General features: G+C 50.4%; 11 protein-coding genes across 11 annotated transcripts; 6 read left to right on the forward strand and 5 right to left on the reverse strand.

The window, feature by feature from the left end:
* Positions 1 to 1,905: 1,905 nt before the first annotated feature.
* Positions 1,906 to 2,607, forward strand: M438DRAFT_177869 (uncharacterized protein; the record flags this gene model as incomplete). Its single annotated transcript, XM_029899171.1, has 2 exons — positions 1,906 to 2,288; positions 2,340 to 2,607. A coding segment is annotated over one exon (219 nt), but the record flags the coding sequence as incomplete, so codon positions are not given.
* On the reverse strand, positions 2,587 to 3,564 carry M438DRAFT_395749 (uncharacterized protein; the record flags this gene model as incomplete). Its single annotated transcript, XM_029909232.1, has 3 exons — positions 2,587 to 2,789; positions 2,843 to 3,400; positions 3,507 to 3,564. 3 exons carry the CDS (start codon positions 3,562 to 3,564, stop codon positions 2,743 to 2,745), a joined length of 663 nt encoding a protein of 220 aa, XP_029762725.1. The 3' UTR covers positions 2,587 to 2,742.
* Positions 3,565 to 4,403: 839 nt separating this feature from the next.
* On the reverse strand, positions 4,404 to 5,528 carry M438DRAFT_177876 (uncharacterized protein). The gene is made up of 4 exons (XM_029899172.1): positions 5,341 to 5,528; positions 4,697 to 5,292; positions 4,470 to 4,645; positions 4,404 to 4,418 (listed from the first exon to the last, which is right to left on the reverse strand). The coding sequence occupies exons 1-3, from the start codon at positions 5,391 to 5,393 to the stop codon at positions 4,581 to 4,583; spliced, it is 714 nt and encodes a 237-aa protein (XP_029762726.1). The 5' UTR covers positions 5,394 to 5,528; the 3' UTR covers positions 4,404 to 4,418; positions 4,470 to 4,580.
* A 732-nt stretch (positions 5,529 to 6,260) lies between these two features.
* Positions 6,261 to 7,319, reverse strand: M438DRAFT_353661 (ribokinase-like protein; the record flags this gene model as incomplete). The annotated part of the gene is made up of 3 exons (XM_029906891.1): positions 6,261 to 6,503; positions 6,557 to 6,757; positions 6,807 to 7,319. 3 exons carry the CDS (start codon positions 7,317 to 7,319, stop codon positions 6,261 to 6,263), a joined length of 957 nt encoding a protein of 318 aa, XP_029762727.1.
* A 230-nt stretch (positions 7,320 to 7,549) lies between these two features.
* On the forward strand, positions 7,550 to 8,371 carry M438DRAFT_269970 (CoaE-domain-containing protein; the record flags this gene model as incomplete). Its single annotated transcript, XM_029900354.1, has 1 exon — positions 7,550 to 8,371. One exon carries the CDS (start codon positions 7,550 to 7,552, stop codon positions 8,369 to 8,371), a length of 822 nt encoding a protein of 273 aa, XP_029762728.1.
* Positions 8,372 to 8,637: 266 nt separating this feature from the next.
* On the forward strand, positions 8,638 to 11,210 carry M438DRAFT_333438 (uncharacterized protein; the record flags this gene model as incomplete). Its single annotated transcript, XM_029903602.1, has 2 exons — positions 8,638 to 9,286; positions 9,340 to 11,210. The coding sequence occupies 2 exons, from the start codon at positions 8,638 to 8,640 to the stop codon at positions 11,208 to 11,210; spliced, it is 2,520 nt and encodes an 839-aa protein (XP_029762729.1).
* A 452-nt stretch (positions 11,211 to 11,662) lies between these two features.
* M438DRAFT_395753 (WD40 repeat-like protein) lies at positions 11,663 to 13,023 on the forward strand (the record flags this gene model as incomplete). The annotated part of the gene is made up of 3 exons (XM_029909233.1): positions 11,663 to 11,714; positions 11,770 to 11,813; positions 11,874 to 13,023. 3 exons carry the CDS (start codon positions 11,663 to 11,665, stop codon positions 12,735 to 12,737), a joined length of 960 nt encoding a protein of 319 aa, XP_029762730.1. The 3' UTR covers positions 12,738 to 13,023.
* A 9-nt stretch (positions 13,024 to 13,032) lies between these two features.
* On the reverse strand, positions 13,033 to 15,027 carry M438DRAFT_353664 (uncharacterized protein; the record flags this gene model as incomplete). The annotated part of the gene is made up of 1 exon (XM_029906892.1): positions 13,033 to 15,027. One exon carries the CDS (start codon positions 15,025 to 15,027, stop codon positions 13,033 to 13,035), a length of 1,995 nt encoding a protein of 664 aa, XP_029762731.1.
* Positions 15,028 to 17,027: 2,000 nt separating this feature from the next.
* Positions 17,028 to 19,657, forward strand: M438DRAFT_404142 (Pkinase-domain-containing protein). Its single transcript, XM_029909710.1, has 3 exons — positions 17,028 to 17,333; positions 17,392 to 17,559; positions 17,612 to 19,657. The coding sequence occupies exons 1-3, from the start codon at positions 17,202 to 17,204 to the stop codon at positions 19,268 to 19,270; spliced, it is 1,959 nt and encodes a 652-aa protein (XP_029762732.1). The 5' UTR covers positions 17,028 to 17,201; the 3' UTR covers positions 19,271 to 19,657.
* A 3,551-nt stretch (positions 19,658 to 23,208) lies between these two features.
* Positions 23,209 to 24,402, forward strand: M438DRAFT_333442 (NmrA-domain-containing protein; the record flags this gene model as incomplete). Its single annotated transcript, XM_029903603.1, has 2 exons — positions 23,209 to 23,867; positions 23,925 to 24,402. 2 exons carry the CDS (start codon positions 23,209 to 23,211, stop codon positions 24,400 to 24,402), a joined length of 1,137 nt encoding a protein of 378 aa, XP_029762733.1.
* A 1,488-nt stretch (positions 24,403 to 25,890) lies between these two features.
* On the reverse strand, positions 25,891 to 27,329 carry M438DRAFT_395757 (glycoside hydrolase; the record flags this gene model as incomplete). The annotated part of the gene is made up of 4 exons (XM_029909234.1): positions 25,891 to 25,905; positions 25,966 to 26,821; positions 26,881 to 27,052; positions 27,221 to 27,329. 4 exons carry the CDS (start codon positions 27,327 to 27,329, stop codon positions 25,891 to 25,893), a joined length of 1,152 nt encoding a protein of 383 aa, XP_029762734.1.
* Positions 27,330 to 27,524: the final 195 nt, after the last annotated feature.

The raw sequence follows: 27,524 nt of genomic DNA on the forward strand, positions 1-27,524 counted from the left end.
AAGATTTGCCCTAAACTGCTTTCGTGCTTGGTTGTGGTGGCGAGTTCGCGATTGATGTGGAGCACACCAACCATTCCAGCTCGCCGAAGGTGTTGCCCTCTCGACCAGACTTGCATGCTGTATGCTCAAAAAGGCTGACACCCAGCCTCCGATTGCTGGATGTCGCGTCAAGGTTCCGGCAATACGAATCACCTCGCAAAAGCTTGCTCTTTTGACATCATGCTTTCAACGACCGATTTCTCTTCGACTCAAGCTCAGCGGGTCCCGTGATACCCGTTGTTAAAGCCTTTCGAACATACATGATCGTCATGAAAATGTGGCTGCTTCCTCGGCCGCTCGATCGAACCCTCCGACTTGGCATCTCCGTCAAGAAAAGATCAACTCCAGCTTCCGTGGCAGGAAACAGTGCTGCATCCCTCTAAAAAGTTAAACAACCTCTGCTCGGTGTGCTTGCCTGTTGGGAGTTATGTTTCAGGTTGCCAAAATCGTCTTCGTTCTAGCTGCGGCTCGACAGGAATCAATTTGCACTTGGCGACGATCGTACCCTATCGCCGGCTTGTCCGGTGTTTTCAGCAGATTTGGTGCATGACTACCTCTCGCACAGAAACGTTAGCTGCTCATCACAATTCATGTCGCAATAATATTGGAAGTCCAGCGTGCTTCACAGTCCTTGCTTCCAAGGAGCAACTCGCTGGCAAGTTCACGTCTCCCAGCCGATAACATGTTGTGCGACGCTTTCGGAGTATCAGCCTCTCATGCAAGTTTATATTGTACATTGCACACCTCGCTAGAGTTCATTGAGATGCACTACTTGCTCGATGTACATTGTACTCAAAATGCAGTGGTATCTACTCCGCGACCTTCGGACATGATTGCGAGTCGAATATGTCAGCGCCGGACTTTGTACAAGGCTACATGAAGAAGACTTCAACAAGACTTGCAAGGTCCGGGACAAGAAGCTGTCAAGCCCCCTGGTCGCCAAATTGGCTCTCCAGAAGATCATCCGCAGCCAACTCCATGATCACCAAATATTTGTGGGCTTTCTCTCCCACAGACCAACAAGCTTGTCATGGCATGCAGAGAACAGGACTTTGATATCATCATCATCAGCCAAGCAACTTGACAATTGTTGGAAGCATTTCAGAGAGTCAGGTCTGCGGGATGTTATCCTTGGCTGCCGTTGCTCTGATTCATTCAAGCCCAACTCATGACCTGAAGCTTCGTTTCATGTTGACACAACCAATAGAGTGATTTAAAAATACACCCACCGAAAAGGAAAAGGCAATCATCGCTCTCGGCTGCCCGCGACGGTTCTTCAGAAATCGACCTCACCATCACCAAGCAATCAAGAATATAAATACACGGCCGAAGCCACGGAGATTTGTTCTTCGGACCACCGTTTCGCATGCGGATAGGCAAAGCTGTATAGATGTAAACAGTTCACACCGTTCGCTGACATGAACCGGCCGAAACAGTCTCCAGAAGAGCAAGTTTCGATATGACTTACTTTCTAGCATCTACAATGGCCTCCACTCTGGTCACACAGCTGCACACTAGGTTTATAGGCCGGAAGACCAGCAACATCTGGATGCTAATACCACTTTCGAGCTTAATGGATCTTCTGCATTACCAGCGAAGTGGCCTTACATAGTCAGCTTCCTCTGCCGCTCATGAGCCTTAGGACGACACGCGGATGAAACGGTATCACACAGCAACCTGGAGGACTAGATGGTATAGCAAGAAGTCGGCAGACCATTACTCTGTCTCACACGCCAGACAGTACAGACAACCCTTAGCCATCCTTCTACACAGGCAATACACGGGTTGGCACCAAGACCTGTCATGCAGAGCTGGGCCACCCTGTCTCTCAGACAATTTACCTTGATATTTTCAACAAACCACAACTTCAGCACGTACGGCCACAGTCAGCTGAAAACTGGGCATCCCGTCCGCTCTGCCATACATAAGCAGTTGAACGGCAGATTAGTACTACGGTGGGTGACCACGTGGGAATCCCTGCTGCTGTACGTTTTGTTTTGTACCTTCCTTTTGGCTTTGCCTTCCTGGGAGCACCATCTTATGTTCTTTTTGTCGGTCCTTATGTGTTCTCGATATTGTCTCTGAGCATAGCGTGAAGATCGGCGTTGAGATCTAGCAGCAAAGCTAACGGTCGACGATGGAAAAGAGCGATGCGGTAGAGCAGAAGCTCGCACGAGAGAAGAGAACGTGAGTATGACTTTGGGAAGGAGCGACCAAAGTCAGCTCTCCCAAGTGCCAAAGTCTGTCCCGTAAGTAGCTGTCGCAAGACATTATGGGTTTTCAGCTGATGCCATGTCCAGAGAGAGCTTATAGTCTCAGTGGGCGATCGTAGGAGAAGAAAAGCATTGTGCATCTACAGTACTCAGCTTGACTATCTCGACACGCTCTCAGGATCCACCACTTCGATCTCTCATATCTCGACGGTCACGACTGAATGCAGCTACTAGCGCGATGAACAATGTAGTATTATGAGGGGTTCTGATAGAGGATAGTTGGTATTGATCTTCGGTCTGATTACTTGATGTTATGCAGCAAGATCAAATCTTATTGCTGTGCCAAAATTACAACCTCTTCGATAGTCTTGGACTGCGAGGCTGATATGGCTTGGACCTTTCCATTCTGAGCGGTGTCTTGCGTCTTGCTCTGGCAACGAGACCGCCAGCTTGTCCCCCGTATCGCATCGTCGGATTTGCTGGTGTTCGGCTACTTCAGATGGTCTGGCATCTCCATGTCCTCGATCTGTCCACATGCTGGTCGGTGGTCAGTGATAAGATTCTGGTTGATCATGGACGATTCAACATACTTGCTTCCCATTCCTCCTTGCTCTCGTGCTCGTGGTATTTGCAGTCGCTATAGCAACACAAACAACCGGCGGTGTTTACACTTTCACGAACCGCCAGGCCTCTTGCGACTTGGTACATGAATGCTGCTAGCGTATTGTCCGGATCGCTGGCCGTATCAGTTGGGTAGGGATCACAATCGTCGTAGGCCGGCTCCCAATGGCTGATGTAGACATCCAGAATCCACGCACGCAATGGCGAGGACTCCGGAAGATTCATCAAAGCAAGCTTGACCGTACTGTACTCAGGTAGGTCCTCACTATAGCCCTGGATCCGAGTCATGATCATACGGCGAAGTGCAACGATGTCGACAAGGTCGGCGAAGATGTACAGACTGAAGTAACGAGGAAAACATCTCGGGCTGGCAACTTCACCAGTATAGATCCATCTTACGAACATTTTGAGACCCTTGTCAGTCAAATCAACTTGAAGTGAATCTGTTGTTGCTTCGGTGAAGTTGCCCTTGAGAGCGGCTTTGTAGTAAGGTGAGAAGAAACAAAGCAGCTCTTTGTGAACAGAGACTGTTGTTTTGCCTTTCTTCGATACGAGTTTGATGGTCTCTGGAGATTTGGTGACAGCAGCACTAAGACATTAGTCGTGAGCATACCACTTCTCCGTAAGACTTACTAGACTTCTCCAGGAGACCACATGTGACTCGACCAATCGGTTGAAGAGCCCGTGTCATTCTTCTCAGCTTGGGTTGCCATACTGTGCGATGCAAGATGCAAGGTGGGTATGGGGGCAGATGCCGTGTAGAACAAGAGAGAAGCGGTGTCGAGTTGAGAGAAAGAGAAGGATCCGGAGTGACGATGAGTGAGAGTGAGAGTGTAAGTGTGAAAGCCCGACTTGAATATCTGCAGTGAAACTCAAAGTTTGTTATCGTCCTTAGAGAGTTCACTGTGCATGAACCACGTAACAAAGGCTCAGAGACACTGCGGACTTCTTACTGTTCACACACCGAGAGTGACCGATCATCGACGACTGCGGTTGTGAGTGATCATGTGGTCAATATTTAGTATCTCACTGGTTGAATAAGCCATCGCCGCTGAGGATTTGATCTGAATTGGGGTATGAGACCAGTTGAATAGAGAGCAAAAAGTGAAGCACAACATGTATCCGAGTGAGGGTTATTGTCTTGCTAAGAAATTCAATATCACTTGTCTATCACTCTTGCCTGTCGCTATCCGCCGTGATGCCAATCTGGATGTCAAGCGTCATTGCGAACCAATACCCCAAGTTCCAATCGATGTTGGGCAACTGCGGATGTCAGTGACCAATCTCCCGATCGCAACTGCCCTTCTTTCTCTTCTTGCTCTCCATTTTCATCCATATTCGCTAAGTTTCTTTCAAAAGGTCCTCAAGTCTGTCTTCACCGGCGATTCGACAATGATCGACTGATTATGATCATTCACGGTTCAAGCGATCAGTCACCTCTCACTAAGCCCAGAAAGCAGAAGTGGCTGTGCCGCTCAGTCAGAGAAGGGTCTTGCCCAAGTATCTCTCAAAAGGCTTTGAGTTGGCCCTTTGAAATTCCGCAAGCTGACTCGGATTAATACACGAAAAATTCTAATCAAGCTTCAGATCACTTACTGCCTTGCCATTCTTTCATAGTCTTGTGCTCATTGTAGTTGCAGGGAGAGTTGCGGTATGCAAATTGGCCTACTTTGATCGCCTTCTTTCTTGTTCGCCGTTCCTCCTGACCTAATGATCACTGCGGAGGAAGAACTTTTCCTCTGGCTTTTTCGATCTTGCCAGCTGTCCGCAAGCTGTCCGACCAGTTAGCGACTGCTAAACGGACAGAGAGGGATGTCACTTACTTGCTTCCCATTCCTCTTCGTTCACGTGTTCGTGATAGTTGCACGGGTTGCGACAGCAAGGACATTTGGGTTGTTTGAACCATCCTTCTTGGGCTTGGACATCCCACACCTGGTACCAGAAACCTCGGTATATAGCGTCATCTTTCGGATGCCAACCGTCGTACCGATCATCTGCGGTCTTCCAGTGGCGGGCGTAGTGATCGACGATTCGCCTGCGATATGGAGAGTTATCTGGGAGGTGGGTGATTGCCAGACCCACTTCTTTGTATCTCTCCATTCTTCCTTCCTCGGTCATGATCTGGCGACGAAGTGCGAGAATCTCTGCGAAGTCGGCGAACACGTAAAGCATCAGACGATCTTCGCGGTTCCATTTCAGAAGTTCGAGCTGGCCTGTGTAGATCCAAGCTGTGAACACTCTGAGTTGCTGTCCTGAAAGATCAACGTTGAATAGTTGTTGGTGAGCCTCAGCGAATCGACCGTTCAGAGCGGCACGATAGTACTTGGAGAAGTAGCACAGAAGTTCCTTGTTGATAGTTTGTATTGAGCCCTGCGAAGAGCATAGTTGAATCGTCTCGCAAGGTGTGGCTACGAGCTGACTTGATGATATTAGCAGGACGTCACAGCAGCGTCCGCAGAAGACTTACTCCACCGTTTTCTTGGTCCAGATGTGCCTTTGACAGTCATCGTGTTGATCCATTCTTTCGTTGGTAAAACAAAATCGTCAAGCCGTGGACACAAATTTGACCTCAAGCAACAAATTTGTGTTTGCAGGAGAGCACGAAGAATCGAATGCTCAGAAGATAGAGGAAGCCATATATAAGAGGCTGCTCTGAAATCGTAAGTTCCGGGATCTTGCTGGTGTGAGTATAGTGTGCTGGTGTGAAAATGGTGTGCTGGTCGATGTCTCACGTCGCTTTGTCAATACCAGTAAGATCAGTCTCAGCTTTGTTGAGGCTACGAGACTTGGTGCGGGTGAGACTGATCATGCCATGTCTCGGCGACGTGAGAGAGTCTCTGAACATGGGTATGTCAAGAGTATGAGATAGGGAAATTCGCAAAAGTCTGACCAAAACCATGCTCTGAATTGAACCCCTGACCTTTGGTGTGAATACAAACATCGTATCCATTGTGACAAAACATCAACACTCAACCACTCCTCTGGGTAAAGAACCAAAAAAGAAGTTGAAGACTGCCTAATACCAGTTGCGCCTGTTCGGGTTGTTGGTTAGAAATAGGAGTCTTCGGTTTGGTAGGGCCACATGATTCCAGTTGCGCCTGTTCGGGTTGTTGGTTACAAACAAGGGTCCTACCAGAAGAGGTGATTTGCCGATTGTGCTAAACTGCCATCTTTCCTCTTGGAGGTCAATCCGATCTTTCCAGTATATATGGCTTGACTTTGACGAGTTTGCCTTGGCGCATAAAAGAACAGGCCATCACCTTCACTTACACACTCACCAGAACAGTGCACTGGCATCCGGATCGGAGAATCCAGCTCAGATGTTGAGATTCATTATTATTTAGTTTGATGTGATGTCGGCATGATCTTAGAGTCTCAGGGAATAGTTTACAGCTCGTTGACCCAGGGAATAGCAGCCATGGCTCCAGGTTTCTCTACCGTGCGGGCCGCAGCTGAGTTGGCAAACTGAATCATGCTTTCTGGTGACTGAGGAGTCTTGCCTCCGTTCTTTGCAATCTCGACAGCGAGGCCTCCGACAAAAGTATCGCCAGCAGCCGTGGTGTCGACAACCTTCGCCTTGCGACCAGGTGTGTGTCCTGAGCTTCTCGACTTGGCAGAGTGGTAGACGCCCTGCTCTAATATTAGCTCATCGGCGCCAGACATGGCATGCATGATCCACCTACCTTGGCTCCAAGAGTGATAACGACTAGGTCAGGAACACCACGTTTGAAGAAGTCCTCGCAGATTTGTGGTAGATCTTCATTCTTCAATTCTTCCTTGGCCTCGCGAAGGATATCGGCTTCACTCTCGTTCATGATCAGGCAGTCAATGTATTGGTATAGATCATCAGGCAGTTTCTGTGCGGGTGCTGGGTTCATGATGACCTAGCTCAAGGTCAGCAGCAAACACAGCATTAGTAGCAGGGGATCGTACGTATTTGCCCTTGGAGTGTGCGAGCTTGATGTTGTGTACTACCTGAGCAAGGGGCATCTCCAATTGGAAGACAACAACGTCTGCATCCTCGGGCACTAGGTCCTTGACCTGATCCCCTCCTGAGAAGTTTGCGTTTGGGCAGAAGAGAATGCGATTTTCTCCGGTCTTTTCCTCGACAATGATGTTTGCGATACCAGTCTTCTGACCAGGCACTTTTTGAATATGCGCGGTGTCGATGAAGGTCTCTTTCATGGCTGAGATGAAATCTGATCCGAACGAGTCTTCACCAACAAAGCCGACCATGCTGACCTTGATGGGTTTGCTGTCGGCAGGAGTCGAGCCATCACTGTTGCGGGACAGTCTAGCGCATGCCACTGCTTGGTTTGCACCCTTACCTCCAAAGCCAGTATCCGAAGAGCTGGCTTCAAGAGTTTCACCTCCTGCTGGTACACGAGGGGTGCGAGTGATGAAGTCAATGTTCAAAGAACCGACGACAGCGATAGAGCCCGGCATTTTGGTATATTGACAAGACGGATCGAATGTCTGTTCAAAGATTATTGAATAAATGCCACGTTCAAGATAATTATTGGTTCTTGGAAGCCAAAGACGGAAGGAAGGCCGAGTGAGTTGCAACAAAGAAGCTACGTAAGCCAAGACCGATTCCCGGCCACCTTCCTGCCCTTGACACCTTCACTGACAGTCCTTGTTGACAGCTCGGGGCCTCATCGCAAACAGACATCAACATGCTTCTGCTAGGTCTCACGGGCAGTATCGCCACCGGCAAGTCTACCGTGTCAAGACTGCTGTCGGCGCATCCTTATTCACTTCCGATCGTCGACGCCGATCAGATTGCACGTCAGGTCGTCGAACCAGGAACCGCTGGTTATAGCAAAATCGTCTCACATTTCGGACCATCAACGCCTGATCTCCTTGTACCGGTCGACCCCTCTTCAGGTGGTGAAAATGGACCCAATGGCAAAGGCAGACCGCTCAACCGGCCGGCTCTGGGACGTCGGGTATTTGGTGAGGGTAAAGAGTCGGATAGGAAGGTTCTAAACAGCATTGTTCATCCGGCTGTGCGTCGCGAGATGTACAAGCAGATGCTCCAGGCATACTTGAAGGGCCACTGGGCTTGTGTGCTGGATATACCCTTGCTCTTTGAGAGTGGCTGGGAGCCGCTCTGTGGAACCATCATGGTAGTCGCAGTCAAAGACGCCCAAATCCAAATGCAAAGACTACTGGCCAGAGATGCCCACTTGACAGAAGAGGACGCAAAAAACAGAGTCGCAAGTCAGTGGGACGTTAGAGATAAGGCTGCCAGATGTTTACGCAGAGGCGAGAAGAGCGGAGTTGTCATTTGGAACGACGGCGATCAGGAAGAGCTGAAACGCGAACTTGATAGGGTCATGGAGGTTGTTAGAACCGGTTCTCCGTCCTGGTGGTCTTGGTTGCTCTTACTCTGCCCGCCATTGGCAGTTGCATCGGGAACTTGGAGTTATCTCAATGGGGTGTGGGTAAAGAAGAGCTGGGAGAAGGAAAAGCTGAGAGAAAAGGCAAAGCTCTAAATTTCTTTTTATTCACATTCACGACTTTCCTACACATCTGAGGCACCCTAATGTTCATCACGACTTCAAGTTCATTTGCGCGGTGCTGAGCAGATCGTTGCTCTCGATTCTCACTGTTCAATTCTCACTCACTTCTTGTGTTGTGCGCTTTCCATCTTCGTCGCTTACACACCCAATTCCCCGCCCTAGGCAACAACACACATCTAGTTGCGCCTTCCCATTCTTCACTATCCTGCTTCCACCAAGATCACCAAATAGACGTCAAGATGGCTGGCAGTGTCCAAGGGTCCGCAATCGACGACAGTTTCGAAACCCTCACAAATGCGCCGGATGCATGGGCATCTGGTCACAATGCGGCGCCTATCCCAGTCGACTATCAACACTACGTCGAGCCAGGAGATGGACGCAGTGCTGTTGATGACAGGTGCTTTACGGAGTTTGGGGCAGTCGAATATCCCCACCACAACAACAATAACATGACCAGACCAGCGGAGAGTGATCAGAAGCGCCACCGATCATCGACCAAGACAGCAGCCCATGGAAAGCGCCGTCCGTCGCCTAGCTTCCGCATTCGCAGCAAGGATGGAGATAGTGTTGTTGTTAGCAACCCATTTGTGCTGCGCAAAACATGTCGCCCTCCGCCCAGCGAAGCTGCCCCGTCCGAACAGACGGAGGAGGCAAGCCAGCATTCTTCTTCATCAGCCGCTCGCTCGCGCACTTTCCAGATCCGTATCAGAGGCAAGAATGGCGAGGAAGCCATACAGGAGATCAAGAGGCCCTTGCACTTCGCCTCTCAATCCGGTCGTGCTCGTACGACTGTCGCTGGAGACCAAGCCGATGCGGAGGAGGTCAAGTACTGGTCCGCCAGCTCATCACACTCGTCTCCTCAACGTGAGCAGGGAGTCAAGAGTAAATGTACGCAAGACTTGAAACTCGGTTACATGAGCCGCGCTGACCAGCACTCACAGCAGGACTCATAGCAGGACCCACTACACTCACTGACTTTGTCACCGACGCTACTCCGGGTGTTGCGCCATCGTCAATAGGCAGTTCTGTCAAGATGTCAGGAGCTCTTCCAGACTCGTCACCTGCTCCAACTCCCGACTCCTCGAGATCCCGACTCCTTCCTCCCGAGAAGCCAGCCAGCTCTATCCATGATTCTATTATTTCTTCTTATTCCCCGCGCTATAACAGCAGACAATCCAGTAAGGATCTATCTCGCTACACTCCTTCGAAGCACTCATTCCATACTCCTTCACAGAAGGCGGTTGTTATAGTTCCGGATGACTCCCTCGAGGGCTCCGTCACAGCAAGATCTATCTCAGCCCTGTCGACTCATGCCATTGTGTCGTCAAGGCCTATGTCACCTGTTTCTTGCACTAGTGCTCCCTCATCGCGAAGCTCTTCCAGCGACTCGGTCAGCAAGTTATCCAGCAACCCATCAGCCCGTCAATCAGCCTCCTCTTATGCCTCGACTCCAACCCAATCAATCATGCCACCTCAGCAAGCTGCTACGGCATCCCAGCACTCTGTCGTGACATCCCCAAAACCTTCTATACCACCAACACCTCGCCTGACAGAGCCGTGGCCAGCCAGCTTGTCGCATTCCAAGCCAGAGTGGTCGAACCCAGATGCCTACTACGATTGGAAGGTGCCAAATGACTCTCTGTACTCCGACTCTACTGTGAAGAGTGCGTCTCCGCCGTCCGGATACTCCAGCCATTCTGGCGGTGTGCTCTTACAGCACATAGACACTTCAGAAGATGATGCTTTCTGGGATCAATCGCTTTCGGCCATACCTTCAGCCTTCTCTCCTTTTCCCGAAGAAGGACACATCATCGAGAATCGATTCGAGGAGATCACATCAGAAACAACTCAACAATCCACCCACAAGAGCCAGTCAACTCACCACACCCAATCGCCTTCTTCTCGCAAATCTCCCTCCGAAGAAAGCAAAATTCGATCATCGTTGACACATTCTCGACGGCCTTCCCGCTCGGCGTCTCGAAAGTCGATACAAGATGAGCAGACGTGGGATGAAATTTCGGCGCCTTTCATCTCAGAATGGGAAGACAAAGCACCTTCGGAGAACACGTCGCGCCAAACAATTCAAGAAGATACAGAATCAGAGGTGACCGCAGAATGGGAAGCGTTACCATCCTCACATCGCTCAAGGACCTCGAAAGTCTCTCGGGAATCGACGTCGCGCCGCAGCCGATCACACAGATCCAGATCCTCTCGCCATTACTCTAGAGAAGACTCTGAACAGAGCTACGTAGACTGGGAAGCAGCAGAAACGACAGAGAAGGGCTCAAACAGAACTTCCAATCCTTCATCAGCCATTAACATCCAGGAAGAACTACTCGAATACCTGCCGTCGCCTTCAGACGATGGCCGACTTCCTCCACCTATGCCAATGCTCACTACCATCTATGAAGAGCCAGAGCCTAGCAATTTCAGCCATGCTCAAACCATGCTCACCCAAGAGAACGTCACGCGCTTCGCAAGACCAGGTGCCATCTCACCTCACCCATTGAGTTCTGTTTCGTCTGCCGTGACAGCTCGTAAGCCACCTACAATTGAACCTCACCGACTCGAGTATCAGAGACCATACGTTGAGAGCGACTCCACTACGAGTGGATCTTCGGGTGCAGTCAGGAATGGCCATAGTCGTCGAAGCTCAAGAACAAAGATATCGGATGAACAAGTCTATCAATCTGCACAAGAAGATGGTCGTGGTCATGGAAGTAGAGAAGGAGTGTTGGACGGTGCTCGTAGAGAGAGAAAGTCAAAGACTCCCGCCAAGAAGGGACTTGTTGGAGGATGGAAGTTGTGGTGAACGATGGCTCTCGCAGGGGAACGGAGGGGATGATTTTGCTTTTTGCTTGCTCCTTTGAGCTTCTTGTATCTTTGCTTGGACCATGCTGATGAGATCAGATAATCACAATTCAAATTGTGAGTTACTTTATGTTTGTGCCTCTATGTCTCACCAAATGGAAACATGGTGAAGATACCCGGTGTTTATGATTGAGAATATGAAGTTCGACGAACATGTGGGTTTCTGTGATCATAGTCATACGTAAATCCACCTATACAGAGCATATCTGGATCTACTCAGAAAATATTGAACAGCATATGAGGGCAGACGTGACGGGGAGGCTACTGTTATTGGTGTTGCTCGTTGGAGACAGGGTTACACCGCGGTGACAGCCGTGACGTGCAACATCAGCGGAACACAAGTCCGGCGCAACCATGCCATCCATCTTTCCTATCACACAACACAACAATGTGATGAGCGCACAATTTCCAACCCGTCCAATATCACGCCTCACAGGTCACAATGGTATCTTCCCTTCCCCTACCCTCTCGAACTGAAAGCCTTGCTGACACACACCTAGGCCAAGTCCTCGCACTCTGCTACAGCGCCGGAACAGGCCAATACGTACGATCTTCCATCCCACCACCCTCCCCACCTCTATCCACGACCTGACCGCTTCCGCAGCTCCTGACCGGCAGCACCGACCGCCATATCCGCCTCTTCAATCCCACCACCTCCCTCGAGGTCCAAAAATACTCGGCCCACGGCTACGAAATCCATGACATAGCAGTCGCAGAAGACAACGACCGCTTCATCTCCGTCGGCGGCGACAAGATCGTTTTCCTCTGGGACGTGAGCACGCATCAAACCCTACGCCGCTGGACAGGACACGCAGGAAGAGTAAACTGTTGCGCGTTCGCCGGAGAAGGAGATGCGCTTGTCATAAGCGGGAGTTTCGACTCCACGGTCAAGATTTGGGATTGCAAGCAGAGGGGGGAGAAACCGGTGATGACGTTTACAGAGGCCAAAGATGCGGTTTCCAGTTTAGCGGTGAGGGGAGCGGAGATTATTGCTGGAAGTGTGGATGGTAGGGTCAGGTGTTATGATATTAGGATGGGTGTGGTGGAGCAAGATGTGTTGGGCCATCCAGTCACTTCCGTCACACCTACTGTGCTTAACGATTCCTACCTTGCCAGCACATTGGACTCGACATTACGACTTATGGACAAAAGAGATGGGAAATTGTTGCAGGCGTTCAGGGATGAAGGATTCAAGAACACGAACTATAGACTGAGGTCTACATTGGCTGCTGGAGACAGCGTGGCGATCTCTGGATCGGAGGACGGGTATATTTATGTCTGGGACTTGCTTACGGGAGGCCTCAACCATAAGCTCAAGCATTCTGCTCCTGCATTGACGGATGGCTCCAAGAGTTTCGTCTCCATGTCTTCCAAGAGGGATGTGGTCAACTCGGTGGTCTGGAACCAATTGAGAAAGGAATGGGCGAGCGCCGGTGGAGATGGCACTGTAACCGTCTGGGGCATTTGATAGAAGAGCATGACTATGGCTGAAAGTACACGCTTCCAAGACTATTCTACAGTGGTGTCTATGCCACTTGCTACGTAATGCTGACCCTGTTTGGAGGAAACATCTTTCTACTCTGACATGATTGTTACGCACACTTGACTCGGGTGAAAGTTGAATGATCATAAGAATGATGGTCATAGGAAGGAATGAAGTGATAATCATAATCGAACGACTGGCTGGATGGGTATCATAAAAATAAAGCAAGAAAGCAAGAATGAGAATAAACAAGAAAAGAAAAGAAAAAGGGAAAGAGAAATCATTGCTGGTTGCCATGACCGAATGCCTCGCCATCTTGGCCAAATCTGTCGTCATCCGTGCCAGTCTTTGCAGCGGGTTGCACGACCTGGAAACGCAAGCCTGAGAATCCAATCACGCAATTGAAAGCCTTGTCGCGCTGGCGCACATGCTCAAGCTTAACCTCTTTCCCATCCGTGAAGCCGAAGTGAAGGCCATCTGACTTTATCAAGCCGGCAGTCTTGTAGTCCATCTTCTCGATCTCGACGAGTTCTGACCAAAGGCGATTCCAGACTTCTTTGCGCATGGATGCGAGTGGAGATGTTCTTTGAAAACGGAGGCCGTCTGAATAGATGATAAGACGGCCTGGCATGTTGTGCATGGAGCAGCGGAAGGATAGGATGTCGAGACTGCCCAGGATGCTTGTTGCGGAATCCATAGTGTGGAAGCTGGCAGCGTCATCGTCATCATCACTGTCCGAAAGCTGGCCATCGACTTCTAAGGAAGTTGTTCTGGTAACCTGAGGGAGGTCGAGGCTGCCAGCAACTACGCTTCTGCTAGAGTGACCAAGATCCCTGTCCCACTCTTCCTGGACCTTCTTTCCGATCAATTCTGCTCTGGTCTCTTGAGCCTTTTCCCTCAGGTACATCATTGACCATTCTGCATCATTTGGAATACCCCAGAAGATGTAATTGAACGAATTGGTAACGTGTCTGTACTCAGGGTGGTTGTGAGCAACGAAGCGGGATCCGAAAAACATGACGATGCAACACATGGTGCAGATTTTGATAGAGTATTCCGAATGAGTGAAGACGCCAAGTAAAATGGCACACAAGAACCAGAAAAGAGTAGCCCATGTGAGCTTGGGGACGCGCCAATCATAGAAGTTGTTTAGTACCTCGAGCAAATCAGCAAAGTCACCCAGATGAAGCTGGATCTTGGGCCCAGCGCTCTCAAGCACAGGGTCGACCCAATCTGAACCGTGCTGTTGCAGAAGGGCGCTGAACTTGTAGGCGGAACTTCCTTTCTGCAGTGCACTTTGATATTGTTCGCGCATCTCCTCGACTTGTTTGTGCTGGAATCTGTTTCGTAGCACAGCCACAGCAGAGTAGGCTAGAACGAAACAGACACAGTAGTCCATGTACCATACGAATAACCAGATTGCCAGCCACTTCTTGGTTCGTGCCGGGTCCTCCCATAGGTAGAGGCTGCGAAGTGAGAGGAAGAATGTCTGCCAAGGTGCAGAAGCAATAAGGATACGCTCTACGAAGCGTGAAGTTGTATCCCTGTCGAACGGAGGCTGGCCAGTATAATCAACATGACCCAAACGATTCACAGCGAAGCTTTTCATCGAATTCTGCTGGCGCGCCTGCATCCATGCTATGTAATCGAGACGGCGCGTACCTGTCTTCTCATCGACATAGTAGAAGTCCTCCTTTGCAGGTGGAGGGAAGTCACGTTTAGGAAAGACAAGAGCGCGTCTGAAGTGTCGACTTGTGGTCCAAGCGACCTTTCTGCTTTGACGTAGAGCTTCTATCTTCTTGACGCGCTCACGTTGATCATCGACAGCTTCATGGTCACCAGACTTGTTTGATCTCGAGGCCGACGTCTTGGCTCTTGAGAGACTGTCGTGAGCATCGAGAAACTCCTTATCGGCTTCCTCGGACAGATAAGGTCGGTCCTGTACAGCTGCTTTGGAGGCAGCCAACTTCTTGGCAGCGTCTTGAGGGTGGATGATAATCTTCACGCCGTTGGTGAAACCGCCAGCGATGCGCGTTGAGAGACTGGGCTTCTGCGTGACCAACTGAGATGGGTCGAAGGCGGGATCATGGCGAATGTCACCATAGGGATCATCTTCCTGGCCCTCTGTGGCTTCTTCTTCTCGAGTGAGAGAGTGCTTGTTGAGGTGCAGCAAGTTCTTCGTCTTCGCCTTTGTTTCACGTCCCAAGCTCTTTACTTTTTCTTTGGTCGAGAGAGCACGCTGTGGAGAAGCATCGGCTGTGTGTTGCGCGTTCATGGTTGATTGTGGGCTGAGGCGCGTTGCATTGGCATGTTGGTATGGCCGTGTTAGCTGAAGGTCGTCTGACATGTGCGAAGAAGGAAGATCAGGTGAGGCATGACGGTGTGCCTACGACGGTGCCACTCGTAGTGAGCAAGTTCGAAGACGTGTCGGCAGTTTCTTTGTAGCCGTTCTCTTCACGTCACTTGGCTGGCATGCGCCTCAATCGTTGCTCCACACCTCAAAAGCTGGCAGCCGCTCGATTGCTTTTGGTCTGCGGCTCACCTCCGCATTTTGCAACAACAAGCATCGATGCTCGGCCATGGCACTCCTGTGCCTTTTGTTTTAGCTCATGGGAGTGCTGAGTACTTGAACAACTTGATGACACCTCGTATGCCCGCCTACTGACTCACCCGAGGTCGCATGTCAAGTCTGAGCTTGCTTTTGAAACTTCGAGAAGAAATCAGGAAGCCGCTTGAGCCTTGCCGCCTCGTCGCAAGCACTGACGCTGACATGTCGGTTAATGACCTTCCGATTTATCAGGTGTGGACGCTGCAGGGCTGGAAAGAAAGTTCGTTTCATTTATGCACACTTCCTGGCCCCGATACCCGAGCCGATCTCCCTAAGGACGAAGGTACACTGCTGTCGTCACGCGCTTACTGTACATATCGGTGATATATTCGTACACACTGACCGCTCACCTTCCAACCTCATTTCGCCGCCGTCTGGACGCGAAAAATTCTCTTCTCACTAATCTCGTAACACAGGAGTCTAGTCTCCTGTCAAAGAAGATCCTTGACCGCCGGCTTGTGCTTTGCTGATGACTTCATATCCATACAATTGTTGCCGCCTAACTCTCGTCAAGGTGCGGAAAGCCATGGCGGCCCGATGCAATGGCGGTTTGGCAACCATGTGACTGCACGGTGGAACAATCTCCGGCTTGACGCTATCAAAATCAAGGAACAAGATAACAACAGTTATCGAGATCGATCTTTCGAACATGACTGCCACATAGCATACCTTGATGTCTGGCGAGCGAGTCAAGGTCGGCTCGTGATATAGGAGAAAGGGGTGTACAACATCTTGCAACGTCTAGTAAGAGGGAGCTGTTGAAAACGTCGACCATCTGGTCCCGTGGGCGCACTGAACAGACCGATTAGACCCCTGCCTGGATGGGCTGTAGAACGGTCAAAGGTACAGTTCACAGAAGGCGGCCTGACCGTATCGGCCGAGAGACAGATGAACAGGCATCATTGATCATGGACGCTCGTGTTGTTTTGAAGGCAGAGAAGAGTGTCAACACACGGGCATGTCGAGCAGTGACTGCCGCTGTCACGGAAACATGTTTAGCAGAAGCGACGTCGGGAAACATTGGCCGAACAATGGTCTTACGGTCAGCGAGCTAGAGTCAGAGCAATGGTGCGGAGGAAGATGGTGTGTAGGGTTAGACCGGTAACGAGTAATGATAGCAGCAGACTCGTGACGGCAGCTGGCGGGTAGGCATACGATTGAACCAATACAGGGCTCTCGAGCGGTGGACTTGACTGGCAACGGGTACGGCTACAGTAAGATTGCTGCGGTGACGGTTGGAAGGTCTCGAGTTGAGGCTCCCTTTGACTCATTGACCCTCTGGCGGTCGTGCTGGTACCATGGTTAGTAGACAATCGTCATAGAAAAGGCTCCTTGGCTGCGACGTTAGATTAGCTATCAGTGCGTAGGCGGTGTTCCGGCATTTCTGGAGGCCCAAAGGGGAGCTGAGAAGAAGCACACAAGGACGAGTCGAGCAGATGTCGGATAGGTGACAACGAGTGCAGTTGAAGTAGAGTCGATGCAAGCAAGCGGCTCATAATATATAGATTGCTTGCAGCGGCACGCACAGGGAGATCCTAGTTTCTAGAAGAAAGCCGCAGGGAAAGAACCCCGGACGGGCATCTTGCTTGGCCATTTGGTCGCCGCAGCAACGGCCATGTTCCGAGAAGGCCATATCATCTCCAACGGGCCAATGCGTCGTTCTGAATCTGTGCTTTCTTTGCAACTCGGGCAGCATTTTGATACAAAAAGCCAACATGTTTCGCTCGCATTTATGCTTCGACCTCAATTGTTAGCAAGCTCATCCTCTCTCTGCTGTGTCCATCACAGCTTGCTGCAACGCCCACTCCACACTTGACCCAGGCTGCACAACAATAACAACAATGCACCCTGCTCTCGGAGAAGCCGCCATGGCCGACGACTATCACATGCTGGAGGAGCTGGGAAGCGGCAGTTTCGGTGTCGTATACAAGGCCGTCGAGAAGGCCACGGGTGATTTGGTCGCCATCAAACACGTATGTCTTCCCCCACACCCCTATGCCAAAGATCTCTCGACTAATGCAATTGCAACAGATCGATCTCGAAGGCAGCGACGACGACATTCAAGAAATCCAACAAGAGATCGCGCTCTTGAGCACATGTTCCAGCGAACACGTTACAAGATACAAGGCCAGCTTCGTGCGAGGCGTCAAACTATGGATCGTTATGGAATACCTTGGCGGAGGCTCGTGTCTGGACCTGGTATGTCGACCAGCTCGTCGGATACTTGACATACATTCTAACACACAAGCAGCTTAAATCCGGCCCCATCAACGAGGCTCAGATCGCCATCATTATGCGCGAACTGCTGCTAGGCCTCGACTACCTGCACAACACTGGCAAAATCCACAGAGACATCAAAGCTGCTAATGTCCTCTTGTCTAGCTCTGGCAGAGTCAAGATCGCCGACTTTGGAGTCGCCGCCCAATTGACCAACATTCAATCTCAGCGTTTGACCTTCGTCGGCACCCCCTTCTGGATGGCCCCCGAAGTTATCCAAGAAGCCGGCTACGATTTCAAAGCCGATATTTGGAGTTTGGGCATCACCGCCATGGAGCTGGCCAACGGCGAGCCCCCTCACAGCCAAGTCCATCCCATGAAGGTTCTGTTCCTGATCCCGAAAGAGAGGGCTCCCAGACTCGAAGGTGGAACGTGGTCTAAAGAATTCCGCGACTTTGTCGCTCTCTGCCTCAACAAGGACGCCGACACACGACCTACAGCAAAGACTCTGCTCAAGCACAAGTTCATCCAGCGTGCAGGAAGAGTTGACTCCCTCAAGTTGTTGGTCGACAGAGCACGCAACCGCATTGCCAACGATAAGAAGGACCGCATGAGATACTACGAACAGACCCTGCACGCGCTGCACCCCCCAACCGAGGAGGATGATTGGGTCTTCGATACCGTCAGACCAGGAGCATATCAATCACAGACTATCAAGCAACGCGATCCGTCGCAAATGATTGCATGGGACAGTGACGCCGATGAGGCTTTCGCTGCCATGGAGAAGCTTGACGCTTCACTAGGAGACTCGCCCTCATACGATCCCTCTGCCACCATCCGTACCTCCAAGCACACGTCTAGCTCCCCATCACACCAGATTGACCCTTCGGCCACGACTCGTAAAGTGTCCGGTTCAACTCCTACAGCGCGTCGCGTAAGCAGACAAAGCTCGACCTCTAACCGCACCACACGCCATCACTCCGTTCAAGCCAAGCAGCCTCTTGGTCTCGACATGTCTTTCGGTAACGGGGCTTCCACTGTCCGCCAATTCAAGCGCGTCCCATCTGGTGGAACCCGACCCTCGAGCTCTGGCTCATCACAGACAGCTGTCGACGATTCCGAGAACCAACCTCCTGCCGCCGCCGTCATGATGCCCGACACTAAGGAAGCTATTCTTGGCAGACGTGCCTACGTCAAGTGTATCGATCCGGCACTGCAAGAGCTGTACGCCTCCACAGCCCCTGGCCCCAAGCAGACTGCTCTAGCCAGAATGGCAGAAGCCTGGAATGTCCTGGACGAAACAGACCCCGAAGGCGAACTACTCCTACTCAAAGCCATCTTCGAGCGAGTCCAGAAAGACCCTAGACTCGCCGCTCAAATCATGCCCGCCTCTCAACTCGCCACCCTCCGCAGCAACCCATCCGTCAAGAAGACACCCCTCGTGACCGAAAAGGAAACCACCATTACTCCTCCCACCTCACCTTACAAATTGGAGCCCGCTCCTCATTCTCGCTCCATGCGTCGCCAGAGCGCTTTTGTCGACAGTGAACGCGAAAAGGTTCTTCGCACCGCCATCTTAGAAGACAAGATGCCCGGCAAAGTCGAGACTGGCCTCGAACACATCGGCATGCTTGCTGACGCCTTATATGGCCGCTGGAGCGAGGGTCTGCGCATGCGATGGCCCAACGCATAAGCCGCCGAGCAACAACAACAATCTCTACAAAAATGCTTTGGCGGTTTCTTCTCATCCTCTAATGTTTTTCCTCTAATACCTATATAGCATAGCGTGCGTTTGTCTTGGGATGGCGTTTTTGAGCGAGCGAGGCCGGAACCTCTTTATCGCTTTTCCTCCTCCTTTTTTCTTCTTGCGATGCTCTGTCTTTTAAGTTTGATACCCCCTTATCTGAGGGACCGGGTTCTGGTTGTCATTTGGTTGGACTTGTACACTTTCTTCTTGTTGGAGTTTTCCGGGATAGCGTGGTTTGGACGGCCTGGTCTAAGGGCTTGGTTCTGGCGGATGGGTTTTGATTCTTGTTGATAGATCTATATTGCGAAACGAGCGATCATTTGCTTTTCTTCTACTCTTACCTTTGACTTGCAAAGCTGCTTCCCGAGTGATGTTATTCTCAAATACGTGCAACTCTTCCAAGGCACCGAATGTTCTTGGAAGTCTGGTTATGTTTGTTGACGACTCAGAGGCTATCTGGGGATTAGGAAAAGTTGGGTTGAGTTCTCCAGCTGAGCCTCTCTTGAGTTGTCGCATAATCATCTCCGTCTCGAATATCATCGAGCTTGTTATCGAGTGCTGGCTTTACAGAGGCTCACCTGCCAGATCATACAAAAGTGTGCAGTACCTAATTTTCATTTCTTGCAGATAAATTACCAATCATATATCATAGTCATTTCGAGGAAAGTGTCGTTGTCGTTGCTACAAAGATAAGAGAAGATAGCAAAATAAATTTTGGCTTATAGGAAAAGATGACTTCTACAGGATGAGACATTTAAATGACCTCGAATCCCGTATTCGAAAATTGCGAGAGGTCGAAGCGTTAGCTTCTTCGGAGTCGTAGCGTCGTGAGAGCTCTGATGTATGCAGTGTGCAGCGATCTTAGGAAGGAAAGCTAGAATTTTGGCAAGTCGGTAACGTTGAGCAGTTGAGCAACAAGTCAACTTAGCTCTGACGGTGGAGCATAGCTTTTAAATACGATGTTGCCGAAACCAGCTGGATATCAAAGGATCCTTTGATGAACTCCTAAAAATCGAGCGCACGACATTTTCTCAAATATTGCATGTCGACTCTGGCTCTTTGAAAAGACAAGGCGAGATTGAGATGGGCGATCCCTGTCTCTTGCAAGACCTTCACACCATGCGCACTAAAAGAAAATGCCAAAGTTGTCTTTTCCAAATGAGTCAACACCGGTACGCGACCAAAAGCAAATCGTTCATGTCAAGGCTTGAACAAAAAAAGATATAAGCACCATGGGAAGGAATCGAACCCCCGACCTCCTCGGATCTAGACTGACACGGCGTTGAGTAACAACGAATGACTGCGCACGTGTTAAGACCACGGGTATGTTAACCACTACACTACCACGGCTGATTTGACTTATTAAAAGGACCTAGAAAAGCTCGTATATAAAGGTTAGAAAGATCAGGCGGGTGACGGCGGGAGGAAAGGGGTATTGAGTGAGTTTGTTACTGAGGCAGCCAGGTGTTAAAATTCTGGCACCAAAAATTGGTCAGACCTCCAAAAGATCAGGGTGAGACGACCCATGAAGCACAATTGGGGTAGTCAATAATGAGGGTCCAGCTGCAATACTCTACTCTGCAAAACCGGTCAGAAAAGCAGCACGATCTGCCACGATGGACGGAGAGGGTGCACGTGGGGTCTTGTGTTCTTGTCGAGTCGTTCGGTCGACCAGACAGGCGTTCGACGTAGCGCAGTGGATGAAGATCTTGTTCCTTTCTCAGCCTCTACTAGCAGTATGCCTTCAGATTGGTCTTGTATGGTGAGCGACAGGTATGCATGTACGCATCTGTCACTGACAGATACCGCAAAAGGCACCCAACATTTCGGACCTGGGAATGAACTGTCTCGATCCTGGTCGATACTGGTGTCTTGTTGCGGCCGACGAGGCTGGGGTGTTTCTGAAGCTCGAAGACCATGTACGATCAGAGATCAACATCCGTTTGGTTGAATTTGTCCACCGAGAAATCCCCCGAACTCCAATACAGAGAAGACCAGACAAACAACGACTTTCAGTCGCATGAAAGGACACAAGTCTTGGAGCCACGACAGTTCATACTTGGTAGCCATGCGGTCCGTCAATACGTGTTCTTCTTCTTGATCCAAGAGAGACGCTACTCCGGGCATCTTGGACCCTGGCAAAGATCTGTGTGCTTTTGCAATTCTTCGATTCGTAAATGGGCGAAATTCGAGCGCGATTTATGTTGAAAGCACGTGGCGAGGTTGGTGGTCTGGGAGATTGAACTGGCGGGTCAGTATCGGCGTATTCTGCCGTAATTGCAATCCCAGTGTTGTGGCATCGGGAACGATTCCGATAGGTAAAAACGTGAAGACGAGTGACCTTTGGTAATTCTGCTCTCGTTCACCGAGTCGAGGTAACTTGCAAGTAATCGTGCCTGAATGTAACCCTCTTGTGAGGTCGTCTTCGCCTAGAAGATGCCACGTGCAAGTCCGGGAGTACAACTGGATGTTTGACAGGTACATCAGGATTTTGTGTCTCCATGATGTCTTTATTCTCTGTGCTCGCGTCATCGAATCGGGTGGGACGTGTGTGACTAGTTATATGTGGTTGAGCTCATCACTTGATCCTTGGAAAGGTATAACATGATCTCGTGATGCTTCACGGGAATGAGGCCACACGAAGGAGCCTCGGAGGAGCCACCCCGGTGGGTTCACGCCGACTGCTCTTCAAGAGTGCGATGCCGCTCCGGAGCCGCACGCCGATGTGAAGTTGAGACTGCCGGCAAGCGGTAGGTTTCGGCTCTGAACGCACGAGGGAAATGGTCCGGGACGATCGATCAACGGCCGATGTCGACACTCTCGTGGTTCACAGGTCGGTGATGCCGCTCGATCTTTTGGCGGACGACTCACAGCAGGAACTGTGGCTTCCAGTGGCTTGGAGAGGAGATGAACGGAGATGCTGCACCTCTGTTGTCTTGGCTTGAGTAAACTCACCACGAATAAGGAAGGTGTAAGCAAATCGCACTGGTCACGCGGTGTTTCTTGGCTATAGCAAAGCTACGCGGCAGGCCACTGACCATGACAGCATGCAATTTCATTGGAATGTTTGACTGACAAGAGAGCCAGGTACTGTTTCGTAGCGCTATCGATCGTTCCGATCCCGGGCCTACCAAAAAGTGCCATCAGGGACGATTATGTAACTCTGCAAAAGCCTAGTCCGAAAAGGATGAAAATGTGCTCGACAGACGGTGCAGGAAATCACCACGAGGTCGAATCTCACCGGGCGAGTGATGTTGTACCCAAAATGCACGGCTTCGTCCATTTCGCGAAGCCACATAGTCACGACTTCCCAGCTACCATCGAAAAGCACATCTACCACTGACGACAAGAGCCGGTTGTCAGCATCAGCAGCAACGTGTTGCCAGCTTGTTTCATCCTTCCTTCCGTCTCCTTGCCTCGCCTCTCAACTGTCCACTGGTCGCTGCCCCGCACGTTTTCCCACAAATTCGTACCTTGCACTAGAGAGCCCTTGTTTTGGGGAGCTGCCGCCCAAAGTACAAAATTACGTCTCCTCGCCCTGCGCTCAGATCGAAACCTTGCTCCCTGCGGTGAACGAAGCCGGCGAATCATCCGAGCGTTCCCCCTTCTGCGTCCTGTCTCGCGTCAGTTTGCAGAAGCTTCTTTGGTCTGTTTGGTTGATCGTCTAAATTTATTTCCCTCGCACACACAGCACTCGCAGCACCAGTGTCGCCAAACCACTCACCGGACCCTTGGAACTTTTGCAAACTTTTCCTCCAGCTGCTACTTGCTCGAAGAGTCCTCTTTTCGCCCCTCTCTTTTCTTCAAAAGAAAAAAACGGTTCCTCTAAATCTGGGCACGGTCGCCATATCACGTGTGGTGGCTTGCCCGACACTCCTGGTATAATGCCATTGATGATGCCTACGAAGACCGTAGTTACAATCAACTCGACTGGCCGTCAGACGGCCTCCTTTGTCCGTGTCGCCTCTGCTGTGGGCTGGCGCGTTAGAGCCCAGGTCCGAACTTGCGATGGTTTGGTCGCCGAGGAACTTGCCGCTCTACCCAATGTCGAAATCGTTGAAGGAGATTTGTGCCAACCAAAGGCCGATTTGATCCCCTTCTTAAATCACCTTTTCGAAGGTGCTAAACTCGCCTTCATCAACACTACTCATTGGGGTGATGAGGTCGCTATCGGCAAAGCTTGCGCGGACGCCGCCAAAAGGGCGGGTGTAACTCATTACATCTACTCATCCATGCCAGATCATTCTGTCTACAACCCGGACTGGAGACCGCTCCCCTTGTGGTCGCAGAAATTTACGATAGAAAACTATGTTCGCCAGCTTGGAATCCCGGCTACCTTTACCTACACTGGAATCTACAACAACAACTTCACATCACTACCCTACCCGCTCTTCCGCATGGAACTCCAAGAAGACGGCAGCTTCGTCTGGCAGGCTCCTTTCCACCCTCACGACCCATTGCCTTGGCTAGACGCCGAGCATGATGTCGGCCCAGCCCTCTTGCAAATATTCAAGATGGGTCCAAATGCCTGGAAAGGCCAAAGGTAGGGCAAATTATAACCTTGCGAGTATCGCGCGACTATGCTAATGCTCCTCAATAGGGTCACACTTGCTTTTGAACGCCTTAGTCCAATTCAGGCTTGTGTCAAGTTTTCGCGCGGCGTAGGTAGACCCGTCAAGTACATCCACGGACCGATAGACATCGAAGTCTCCATTCCTAGCGGCTACCGGGAACACTTGGAATCGCTTCAGGAAACTCTCGGCGAGAAAAGAGCCCCCTACTTCGGTCCCCTCGAATATCCTCAAGAAGCCAGAAGTCTTTGGGAAGGCTACCGTTCACTGGAAGAATACGCTCGCGAAGTTTTCCCGGACGAAGAAGCTGCCAATGGATTGACTTGGATGGACGACGACAAAGAATTCCCCGAATACGCCGAGAGCAATGAAGACCCTGATGAGGATAGAGACGAAAGCAGTGTCTCCAGCACCACTAATATCACGCCCTCGTGGACACCTGGTATGCGAACGCCATTCAACCACCCAGAAGCCGATGCCCACAACTTCTTCGTAGGAAGCTGTTGACCGCTTCCTTCCTTTCTCTCCGCATTCCTTCAACTCGCTTCCCTCGGATAATTGTGACTCCGCAATTGAACGAACACGCGAATACGAGATCCTCTTGTCCCGTCCAATCAAGGACGCAAGGACTATCAAAAGTGCATTGAAAAGGTGTTTTCTGGGAGGGGGGTCTTCTGCTTTGCAACAAGCAAGCATTTTCGGCGTTATACGGCATAAAAAAGTTATCGACACAAATCTGATTATCGACCACAAATTTTGTGGTCACCTGGTTTGATTTCCGTGGCCATACCATTGGCCAACAGAAAGCATATACATCGGAGGTATATTTCTACCTTCTAGCCAAATTCTTGGCTATTTTCGGCCAACATCCATCTTCTCGGATTTGAGCTTTGCTTCTTCATATTGTTATGGGGGACTTTGTTGTGTTCATTTGTTCCTTTTTACTCAAATCACAGCGACGGCGTAACAGCGCATAGGTTATTCTGACTTTCGGCGAGCATACTGTTTGTTTTGTTCGACTGCAGGTAACAACCGAAGAATATACAGTTCCTGAAAGCAAAACATCCGGTCCATCGCATGTGACAAGAGAGAGATGAAGTACTTTAAGAGAACACATGGCCGTCAAATCTTATAATGACTTTCGCTAGAGCACAGCTGTGTCATTCTGCCTACTTGTCTAGGACATCGTCGAGCCTCGTTGAATCATTGTAACTATGCGTCTAGGATGTAGAGGCTTCGCTTTACCCCTCTCTCTCTGTATAACTCTAAGTATGTCCTTCTACCGCCTCTACGCATTTCTCTCTACGTACTTCTCTCTAAATCTTCTCCCTATACTCTCTTTTCTATACTTCTTCCTATACACCCTCCCCTTGATACTCTCTTCCTGGTTACACACTGGTGATTTCCCTCAATCTGGCTGCTCCTTACCTTCTATTTCTCTTTTTTTTTTCCAATCGTCCCTTGTGACTCTCTCCGCTCTGGCCATGCTATGCTCTTTCTTCTTGCTCCGGTTCGCTACTTTTCGTTTCTCCGCTTGATCGTCCTTTCCAGGTCTCAAAACTCGACCGCTGTTTCCAGTTTGTTGCCGTCGTTCCTTCCGGATTTCTTCCTTGCTTGTCATTTTTCCTAAAACATTCAATCGTGCCTTTTGCCTTTGGTGCGGTAAAGCCTTTTAGGTATGACTTTCGCCACCTTAGAGGAATCTATAGCGAGAAGCTTGTCAGTTTGGCGCACTATCGCGGGCGACTGCCAATATCGAACCACATCATGCGTCTCTACAGCATGGTTTCCTACAGATACCTATTCATCAGAAATGAGCGAAGAAGACACATTGGGGAAGGAGCAATTGATGGATGTGAAGGAAGTTGCTTCGGAACTGGTAAACTACACGCGTACATATCCATCTGTTTTTGCGATTCTTCCAGAAATCAATGCGAACCATGGATTTGATTTTGCTGGGCTTTTGGCAGCTTGTCATATCACCAACAAAGACATCTAGCTGGTGAGACCCTATTGTGGATATATTAGCACCTAAACTCAAAAGTCAAAGGAATCATGTCAAAGACTTACCTGGATACAACCATCATAAGCAGCCTTGCGGACCAGAGGAGTACCATAACCACCAGGCTGGAAGAAAAGATCTCCATAGCCTTGGCCAGGGAAAGTGGATGGGATCCAACTGTAAGCATCGTCAAAGTCCCAGGCTGTGACGCCTACACAAGCATTAACGTCTGCGCAAGCGCCTACAGAGCTGGCGTAGTCGACAACTTGTTGTTGTTGAGCGGCAGCGGTTGCAGGAACGGTAGTGCGGATATCTAATTCTGTGATGGCGACATCGACACCCAGAGCAGCGAATGCATTCATGTTTGCAGTTTGAGCAGCTCTGGAAGGAGTACTTCCGACGATAAAGTGAGACTGCAGACCAGCGCCATCAATTTGGATTCCAGCATCCTTGAGGCTCTTGACTAGAGCTTGAGCGGCAGTGGCCTTGTTGCCAGCGCTTTCGATGTTGTAATCATTGTAGTAAAGCTTGACCTTCAGTTTGTTGGCTTTGACGGCGGCTTCGGCGGCTTTGAAGGCGACGGCGACGTAGTTGGGGCCGATGGTGTTGTACCAGATGTCCGATCTCCAGGTGCTGTTGTCGGCGAGGTTGCCCGTGCCGCTGTCGCTGAGGGCTTCGTTTACGACATCCCAGGCGTAGCAGCGGTCGCCGAAGTACTCGACGAGGTGGGTGACGTGGTTGATCAGCACAGCGGTTAAAGTCTCGTTTGTCCAGGTGCCTGAAGTGACCCAGTTGGGGAGTTGGTTGTACCAGTTCAGGTTGTGGCAGCGGACTTTTCTCTTGCCGTCGGGGTTTGCGGCGGCGAGGAAGAGTTCTGCTTCGGTGTAGTTGAAGACGCCTTGTTCAGGCTCGGTAAAGACCCACCTGGGAGAAGGTTAGTCATCCGATTCCAAATAAGTAGATATCTTGACGTTTTCTCTTACTTCATGGCGTTGGCGGGAGTGACTGATCCCCAATCTGCGTTGTTGGCGAGCTCGGCACGGTAGTACTTGTCGGTGGTCTCATTGGTTCCAGGGACATCTGCTGCTGTGCCAAAGTAGAGCTTGCCAGCCTTTTTGGCATAAGTATTCAGACCCTTCTTTCCAGTAGCTGTAGCTACAAGAGTTGTAGTCTGCACAGTGTTGGAAGCAGAGCTGGTGGTCGTGGTGACAACTGCAGAAGTTGCAGAAGAGCTGTGGGCAGAAGTATGGGTGGAAGTGGAAGTGTGAGTAGAAGTATGAGTAGAAGAATGAGAGGTAGAGTGAGAAGTCGAGTGCGAAGTACTGTGGGAAGTGCTGGTGCTGCAAGAAGTTGACTTGTAATCAGCAGCAGGCAGGGCAGACACCAGAGGTGCAGCCAACAAGCCAAAGCTGAGTAGCGAACGGATAGACATCGTGAAGAGCAGTAGTTGAAACGAAGGAAGTTGCTGATTGCTGGCTTGATGAGAAGACTAACACAGGATCCATCCACCTACATATATATACTGCTTTCAAAGACCCTTGACACTCCTCAGTTGGCCGGATAATCTGTACCTGCCATAGTATGCTTGAGTTCCTGCATGCCAGACTCTCTATCCAAGAGCTTCCAT

Source organism: Aureobasidium pullulans, assembly GCF_000721785.1.
Source record: "Aureobasidium pullulans EXF-150 unplaced genomic scaffold scaffold_5, whole genome shotgun sequence".
Lineage (NCBI taxonomy): Eukaryota > Fungi > Ascomycota > Dothideomycetes > Dothideales > Saccotheciaceae > Aureobasidium > Aureobasidium pullulans.